At 32.7% G+C, this 9,319-nt stretch overlaps 1 protein-coding gene and 1 long non-coding RNA gene across 2 annotated transcripts; one reads left to right on the forward strand and one right to left on the reverse strand.

Moving 5' to 3' along the window:
- The first annotated feature begins 3,789 nt into the window (after window positions 1–3,789).
- On the forward strand, window positions 3,790–5,259 carry LOC118058876 (uncharacterized). Its single transcript, XR_012169642.1, has 2 exons — window positions 3,790–4,546; window positions 4,661–5,259. It is a non-coding gene; the product is annotated as an uncharacterized lncRNA (long non-coding RNA).
- Window positions 5,260–6,480: 1,221 nt separating this feature from the next.
- On the reverse strand, window positions 6,481–9,073 carry LOC118058881 (5'-adenylylsulfate reductase 1, chloroplastic). Its single transcript, XM_035071666.2, has 4 exons — window positions 8,903–9,073; window positions 8,639–8,788; window positions 8,406–8,535; window positions 6,481–7,850 (listed from the first exon to the last, which is right to left on the reverse strand). Exons 1-4 carry the CDS (start codon window positions 8,973–8,975, stop codon window positions 6,806–6,808), a joined length of 1,398 nt encoding a protein of 465 aa, XP_034927557.1. The 5' UTR covers window positions 8,976–9,073; the 3' UTR covers window positions 6,481–6,805.
- Between the last annotated feature and the right edge of the window lie 246 nt (window positions 9,074–9,319).

Consider the following 9,319-nt stretch of genomic DNA (forward strand, 5'->3'; position numbering starts at 1 on the left):
AATGCTAAGGAAAAAATTGGTTTTCATCATTTTATTTTATTTTATTATGTTAAGGAAAAAATTAAAAAAATAAAGACTGTTTTAATATATTTCTAATTAAAAAATAATTTTATAAAAATATATTGTCGCGCTGTTTGGCATCATAACTGGAGTTAAAAAGATAAAAAATAAGAATTAAATTATAAAATCCAACATATAAATTTAACGAAAATAAAAAAAATTAAAAGAAAAATAACCAAAGTACAAAAAAAAGAGACAATATAACATAGTTTTGAATTGAGAGATAAAATTAAAATCCAATCAAATACAAAAATGCTAAGAAAAAAAATCAAAAAATAAAAATGTATAAAAACAACACATAATATATTAAGATTAAATGATAAAATTTAAATAAAAAATTAAAAAATCAACAACAAAACCAAGGAAAAAATTGAAAATTAAAAGAAAATAAACCAAATAAAAAAAATCGAGAGGGTTCCTTTGAAAATTTGAGAGTTTAGACATGAAAATTCTAAACTAGGTGTTATTAAATGACATGCACCAGCCTTGAGAGACAAATCAGACGCCCTATTTGGTTGTTGGAAAACATCGTCGTGTCTCCAAAAACAGTGATAAAAAATTGTGTGCTGAAACGTGCAATGCAAATATTAACAATTTATTTTGTAATATTTATCATAATGTAAAAAAACCAACTTGCTACTTATCCCATTTAATAACAACAAATAAAATAAGATGAAACTACCTTTAATAAAAGGAAAAGAGCTTGTAAATTAACTAATTTTAAAAGGAAAAAACTGAAAACTTAACTACATGTCAAGGGCATTTTTATACATTTTTGTCTATTAAAAGGAATAAAAAGTCTCTTTTACCCTTATTATTTTAAGTTTGAGATGCAAAATTATAAATTCACTACTTCATTTCAATTCATAGTGCTAGTCATAATCTATAATAATTTGCCCTATTTTACCCTCTTCCATTTTAGTTTATATACATGCACTAAACTAACATATTTTGGAATTAAAATTTATTATTATAATAATTGACAACCTCACTTTTAAATGAACAAATTGAAAAACAGAAAATAAAAAATCAACCAGTGGATCAGCACGATATAAAGGAAAGGGGAAGTATATTTTTAAATAATAAAATCCAAAGTGGGGAAAAAAGTGAGACAATTTGGCTGGGGAAGGAGTAAAAGCAACAAGTAAATAATAATAATACAATTAGTGGATCGAGCACGATAAAAAGGAAGAAGAGCACGATAAGAGGGAAGAAGACTAATTTTAAACAATCAAAACCAAAATGAAGACTATGGTTCGCCAGTGGCTGTTGGTGACGGCGCTGGAGAGGGAGGCTTCGGGTTGCTGTCAAGTCTGATCTACGGTATTCTTGGACCGGTTGTGTTGGTGACTGGTGGTTGGTCGGCTTTGTGTTGTCGGCATGGAGGGAAGAGGATGTTGAGTGACTGTTATAGGAGAGAGAGGCCACCGTTGGTGGTGAGAGAGGCGGGATGTCCGCCGCGTGCTCTGGGTGAGGGGAACTGAAATTCACTTCAATAAATAATTGATAATTATTGATTATTAAAATTAAAATGAAAACAAAAAACCTAAAAGGTATCATTGTTTCCTTTGAACGGGTTAAACTGTTTGGTTTCGTCTAGGTTAATCTAAAAAGTTAGGGATTCAATATTTTTACATCGACATGATTTTTATTTATTTTTTTAAATAAAATTAGGTATTAAATCAATGCACTTAAGACATAGTTTGTTTCTCGGTGAGAAGATGTTTTCAAGAAAAAAATTGTTTTTCTTTTTTTGCAATTTTTAAGTTAAATTAATTTTTTATGTATTTTTAAATTATTTTGATAAATTAATATATATATATATATATATATTTAAAAAATATTATTTTTAATACATTTTAAAATAAAAAACCTCTAATATTTTGAGCAAACATAAACTTGGATGAATAACAAGTTGATGAATATTTGCAATGAAGAGTTCATTTTTGCGTCACATTTTGTGCAAAATCAAATTCGAGAGATCAGACAACATTCTGTGATGAATGGAAGAGAACAAAAAACATGAACATTTCCAAAAGAATGGAAGAGAGAGCGACCAACTTTGCCATAAATCTATAATCTCAACAATGGTGCTCATTATCATCGCACTAATTTATTGGCTTTCCACCTAAACAATATTCACCCCAAAAAACAACCATCAGAATTCTGGCTCGAGAAATACAAATTATAAGGAGAAGATGATTACGAGAAGACTATTACAAATCTTTTTTTATTAAGAATTTCTACGTTAATTAGGATTTTTTTAATTAATATCAAAGCTTTTACAAATTCTAGATCCCAGTAACAAATGTTTTTGAAAACATCGTAGTATAAAATATGGCCTGACCTATTCTAGTCTCATTGGTATTTTTATTGTCTTCTAGAAATGTGGTATAAATACTTTTAATTAGCATATTTACAAGTACGGAGCTTAGAATTTTTCATGTTCTGAGCTATTAAAAAAATATATAAATTTTTAAAGATAAATTATTAACTCATAAACATAAATTTTTAAAGTTAATAGTAAAGTTTTAATTCAAATACACTACCCAAAATATTAAAAAATAAATTTAAAAGTATATAAAATTAAAGTGAAAGTAAAAATAAAATCACTATTAAAGTTACATCTTTCAATATTTTGTGGAATATAATTCATCTATAATCGAATCTGAATCGATATGTTATAACAATTTCTCAACCAAAATAAAATAACAATCTCATGTCAACTGAAAAATAAAATAATTAAATTTTTTCCCTCTCTTAATTTCTCCTTCCTTCACTTGATTTTTTCTTATATTAGTATTTTATAAGTTGGACTTTGTAAATTTACAAGCTTATTCTCTTACTTTTTTTTTCCTTGGATTTTTTTTTTATCTTTTTCCTTTACTTTTCTCTCTTTCTCTCTTGCCTTTTCTTTTCTTTCTTTTTCTATTCTGCGTTTGCCCAATCGACAACATAAAAAAGGAAGGAAGAACTGATTTATTTTATTTTGTAATAGCAAATAACCATTTTACCTTTAATGAGTCGTTTTGCTTTTATTTGATGTTTTTTTTGTTAGCATTATCAAACTCTGTTCATCTTAAAATTTTAATCAGATTTTATCAATATATTTTAAGATTCCTTATAAAATTTTAGCTCAATTTGATGATCGGATTAAAAATTACACCAAATAACATAAAACTGATTAAATTGTGATTTTTTTATCAAATTTATAAATTTCTCCAAAAATTCTGAAATTTTAACCCAAGTTAAAGCTCATATTAGAAGGCTCCACGTAAATTTTTAGAATTTTTTTAATATCTCAATTGAGAATTAAAAATTTTCTTTATATAAAATTAATTAAAAAAATATTGATAAAATCTTGATATGGGCCACAAGTACAACCCACCCGAACCCATACATGCCTCCGTCATTGCCCACTCAAAAAAGTATCCTAAGTATTGACTAGGTAGGCCCGTTTGTTTCTATGTTTCAAAAGTGTTTTTGAAAAAAAATTGAAATTTTTTTATTAACTTAATATGTTTTTAGCGTTTTCAAATTATTTTAATGTGTTGATATCAAAAATAATTTTTTAAAAATAAAAAAAACATTATTAACATGTATTTTTTTTATGAAATATTATTTGAAAAAGCAATCATAACTACATTATACGGTGAGGTATAAGGTTTCTATGAATACATGTGAGTTAAAGAAAAAGAAGAATTTCTATATTAATGATGGTGACAAGATAAAACCTCTCACATCTATAAACCTTTTCCTATGGCAACGTTTTTGCTAGAGTTTTTTTTTTGTTGTTTGTGCCAAAAGAAATAAAAAAGATACAGCCTTTTGGATGTCAAGTCGGATAAGTTGTTAAATTTGTGGGTTTTGATCTCCAATCTCTCTGTTCAGCTTTAGAATTAGCACAGACATAAATTTCATGAATTAGAAAGATCAAAATTCGAGCCTCTTCTTTATGATAATATTAATAATAAAATCGAACTGCCATGCATGTTTGGTTCTCTCTTTTTTCCAGTCAAAAGAGGACTTGAACGCCCTAGCTAGAAGAAAAAAAGAAGAAGAGAAGAGAAGCCCAAAAACTTCATCACAACTTTCTTCTAGAAGGTCATTACAAAAAGCCACAAAATCTAGAGCAAACCATAAAACCCTAAGAAAAGTTTCGCAAAGGTCTTCTGCTAAGATATCGTGAGAGAGAACGTCATTGCTGTTATCCCGAGGGAACCTCGGTTGCATAGAAATAAGTAAGTTTCTTGTTTTCAAATTTCTATTTTCAGTCAAGAAGCTCAATTACTATCGAATTTGTTTGGGATCGTGTGTGTAGTCTCGTTCTGGCGGAGAATTCTTGAGATTTGTTGTTCAGATATATGTGACAATGGCAGATCTTCGTCCCTTTGAGCATCTGGAGTTTGTTGATTAAGTTCATTAGTTGAACTATCCAGATCCAGAATCACTCTGTTTCTTTCTTTCTATCCATTTTTATAGTTGGGTAAGTGTGATAACTGTCCGTAGCTCAAGCCTTCTCCTGTAAACAATTCCATAGGTAACCCTCTCAAATTTATTCTGATGGGAAGCTTCCCTGGATTGATATTTTGCTATACAGATTGGAAATCAAGTCTGATGGAATATGTGATGTTTTTTGGTGGGGTAGGTGAAGTGTTTGAAGAAAAGACTGAAAGAGTAGGAAAGAAATATAAAAAAAGAAGCCTTATTAATGAAATAGAACAGTTACAAAGAATTCAGGAAGAAATCATAATGCCCCAGAATGAATAGAATTTTATCTTTGCTTCCTATTTACACACACAAGTTCACCCTCATGAACTAGCTGTTTATCCCCTTATTATAACTGCTACCCAAACAAACTCATAATCCTCTCAAAAAACACATTATAAGAACTGCTATAACATGTATGACGAGGATGCAACCCCTTCGTTCCTTGTTATTAATCCTAGTCCAACGTTATCCTCCATTCCTGGCTCGGCACCTGTCATATGAATCTTAGCATCTCCTGCAACCTCTTCCAGTCGTTGATCCTGGTCCAGTGTTATCCTCCAATCCTGACTTTTTTTTTGGATAGTTATCTTACTCAATGGATAATTGATAATGTATGGATATTGTTAAATCCAGCCCAAAACCTGATTCAAAATTAACCTGAAATATGTAGTTGTGCTATATAAATATACATGTAGAACATTTATATTTTTCTTTGAATCCAATATAATATAAATATATCTCAATATTGACATAATAATAAATATTAACATGTGTGATATTTATAATTTTATTATTTAAAGTATATATACATTCTTCAAATATATTACAATTTTATTCTTTATTGAATAATAAATAGTAGTTAGATAATTGATACACACATGGAATTAGACCCTTTTTGCGGTTTCACGTTTGATGTAATAAAATACCAAAGACTGATTAAGACCTCAACCAAAATACTATGTAGCTTGGTGTGATTGAAATTACAAATACTATTTTGACAAGTACGATTGCAACTCGGTTTTAACATTATCTTTTGAATGCTTGCTTTAAGAGGAGGAAGAAAAATATATTTTGAGTTGGAGAATCACTGAATTGAGCTAGGCGGAGTTTTATTTTGATTGAAGGTTGAATGAAGGTGGGTGTAATATTCGAATGTAGAACAAGATGGAAGAATTGCATTGATTTTCTTTTCCTTGATATCTTAGAAGAAACTAAGTGGAAACTATTTGGTATATTTCTTAAATCAAGCGTGGGCACGTAGCATAATATGAAAACAGCAGCTGGCAACCAAAGAATCCGTCATCATCACACAAAATATGACTAAACCCCCACCACATTTCGGCATCTAGCTATCTTGTTCCTGCGTTTAAAACCTTTTAAGCCATCTCCAACCAATCTTGCAATTAGGTCATTGAGATTCGGATTTCATGACAAAAATATCCGTTGATAGGAAATTTACTCTAACCATCACAGCAAGGATCAGGGGTTAACTTGAGTATCCTCTAGAATGGGGTGTAAGCAAGTTGTGTTCTTAGCTTTGCTAGAAATTGTACCTGTGGTCTCTTAATCGTGACCTCTTAGAAACTATCGAGGGACCATCACCACTTGAATTAGAAGCTCATTAGTTCTAATCTTATTTTCATTGAAATTAATCATCAACCATCGAATTTGGCCATTTTAACTCTGTTTAACGTGTGCTCCAAGAGCTAATAATTTAGACTTCACGAACATTTCCAAAAGAAATGGAAGAGAGAGCGACCAACTTTGTCATAAATCTATGAACTCAAGAATCCAAATCACCACAACACAAAGACCTCTATCGCTGAAAAACCACTAGGGTGTAAGCAAGTTATGTGTTCTTATAAAACTGTCTAAAATAGAGCATCATTAATCTGGTCTGATGATGTTAAAAAAATACAATGATCAATGTGATTCAAGTCTTGACTCATGGTGAGAGATCAGGACATTCATTGATAAATGCAAACAACAATGGTACTCATTATCATTGCCCTAATTTATTGGCTTTCCACCTAAACAATTTTACTACAAAAAACAACCATCAAAATTCTGGCTCGAGAAATACAAATTATAAGGAGAAGATGATTAAGAGAAGACACTATACCAACACTATACAAATAGACCAAAGATACATTTGTGTGCGCCAGTGCTGGGAGCAAACAATTAAGAAATGCTGAAAATTGAGGCTCCGTGCCTCCACCATTCCCACTCACCATTGAAACTGCAGTCTAAGGTTTTACCGGAGAGCATTCACAAAAGTCATCAATGAATCCACGTCCCTTTTCTCAGAGGGGTACTTGATTGGGCGAGATGAGTGTTTAGGGAAGAAAAGGATTGTTGGGAAACTTCCTAGCTGTAATTCTTGTTTTGAGAATTCCTTCTGATCGCCATCTGCCCTGAATTTTCCCACCTTTACTCCACTCCCTGCTAACTTATCGGCCAATTCAACATAGGATGCTTCCATACCTTGGCAAAATTGGCACCATGGGGCGTAGAGCACCACAAGCCATGGTTCCTTTCGGTTCTCTAATTTTAACAAGTTCTCGATTCCGGGCCTGCTCAAATTGACCAAATTCTCGGAGTTGAAAATATCAGCAACAGTGGCAGCCCCATTTGCATGGGCAGCCCCGTTTCCATTGCCATTAAGTTGGGCTGCATCACCCTGTTTCAGATTTCCTTTATGAAGACCACATTCCTTAGCTGTGGCATCCTCCCACCACCACCGTCCTTCTCTCTCATGTTGGCCAGGAAGAACTGGCCTTGTGCAAGGCTCGCAACCAATAGAGATGTATCCCTTTGAATGCAATGAGTTCACAGGCACATCCATGGTTCGAAGGAACTTCCATACATCTTGTCCCTCAACATTTGCCATTGGATTCCACTTGATAAGGCTTCCAGCCCCACCATCTAATCCCTCAAAAACCGGGTCCACCTGAACAACTGGAATTTCAGACCTCGTCCCTGGAGATTGATCCTTCCTTTGGCCAGTGATCCAGGCCCGAAGCCCCTTCAGAGCCCGCCTCAAGGGTCTCACCTTCCTGACACGGCAGCACTCCTGATGCCCATCCTCGTAAAAGGAGAATAAACCCTTGTTCCTTACTAATGCTTGAACTTCAACAGCATCTGGAAACATGTACTCAATTCGAATGCCATAGTGCTTCTCAACCTGGTCAAAGAAATGGTATGTTTCTGGGTTCAATCTCCCTGTGTCCAGGCTGAACACCCTGAACGGTCGCCCAGTCAACTTTGCATACTCAATCAAAGCAACATCTTCGGCACCACTGCATTACAATAAAAACTAGTTAATAACAAGGAAGTATTTCAAAACTTCATTCTTGACAACAAAGTCAGAATCTAATAAGCACTTAGCAACCATTAAATTTCAAAGCAAAATCCAGAGGACATTTACAGATTCACGAGTTTGCATTATCTCAAATATGTTTTTAAGTGTATAGTCAATGGATCTATAATTGATAATCAAAACAATATACACTGACAGAGACATACTAAACATCAGCTCAAATTACTGATTGGTCCCAGTTAAATAACTTCTGTTGATGAACCCTCCAAGACAAATCAACCTCTTTCACATCAGAGTTAAATAATAGCAGCTAAAATATGTGGTTTCAATCTAATGGAAAATTTGAAAATTTACCCCCTCAGGTGAAACCAATAAGACAATAACAAAGATCCACCACACAAAAGGAATATTCTACTGCAATAATTGTACATCCACAATTATCATATTCAACAAGTTGTAATTTTAAAAATCAAAACCAAACAAATCCAACATTTATATAATTCTACAAACATTAAATTTTCACAAAATTAGGTACCTGAAAGCAATAGCAATGTCATCCCCAAATTTCTCAAGTGCCTTATCCATAATTTCCAAAGGAGAACCATTTACAAGCTCCTTAGCTAACTTCTCATAATCTTCCTCCACCTCTACTTTCTCTGCAATCTCTGCAAATCCCATAAAAAAACACAAAACGCCATTAGTCACACCCTCAAAACAACATCAACAGGTCAGCTTTCGAGCATCCGGATAAAAAAAACAAAAACCCACCTGGAGCAGCGATAGTTGCAGCGAGAGGAACAACAGAACCATTCCTTTTAGGCTCAGCATTTAAAGGCTTTACAGCACAGCGTCTTTGTGAAGAAAAATTGACAAATGTTGTCGGCCGATCTAACAGCTTAAAAGAACCAAACTGGGGTGCTGAAAACATCAAAAAAAGAAACAAATCAAACCCATTTCTTAAAATCTACAAAAAAAAAAACCATCAAAAAAATTCACAAAAAGAGTTAAAAAAAAGCTAAAAACTTCCACTACCTTTAAGTTCTTGACTAGAACGTGAAAACCCAGAAGCGGAAATCGAAGAAGAAGAACTAACACTCAATGCCATAGCAAAATTTATCGAAAAAGATCAGGACGTCCTGAATTACAAGTGAAAATTTCTAAGCTTTTCTTCTCTTTCCGTGAAGAGTCTGTAGGACAGATGGGTTAGAGACGAGGGGCATTAAATAATGGCCGAAGAAATTGCGAGTTCTAAGGTTCATTGAACCTGGACGTGATTTGGGCTATGTTTTGATTCTGACATGGCAAGTTTTGATTGGGTCGACGTTTGTCTTTGTTGCTCATTGCTTATGTCATGCGGTGGGCTTCAAAAGAGACGTGGTAAGAAAGGAGGCCGTTATAAAATTTCTTGGTGATTTCCTTCTCTCTATTTTATCGTAGCTAAAATAGATT

This window comes from Populus alba, chromosome 4 (assembly GCF_005239225.2).
Source record: "Populus alba chromosome 4, ASM523922v2, whole genome shotgun sequence".
NCBI classification, from domain to species: domain Eukaryota; kingdom Viridiplantae; phylum Streptophyta; class Magnoliopsida; order Malpighiales; family Salicaceae; genus Populus; species Populus alba.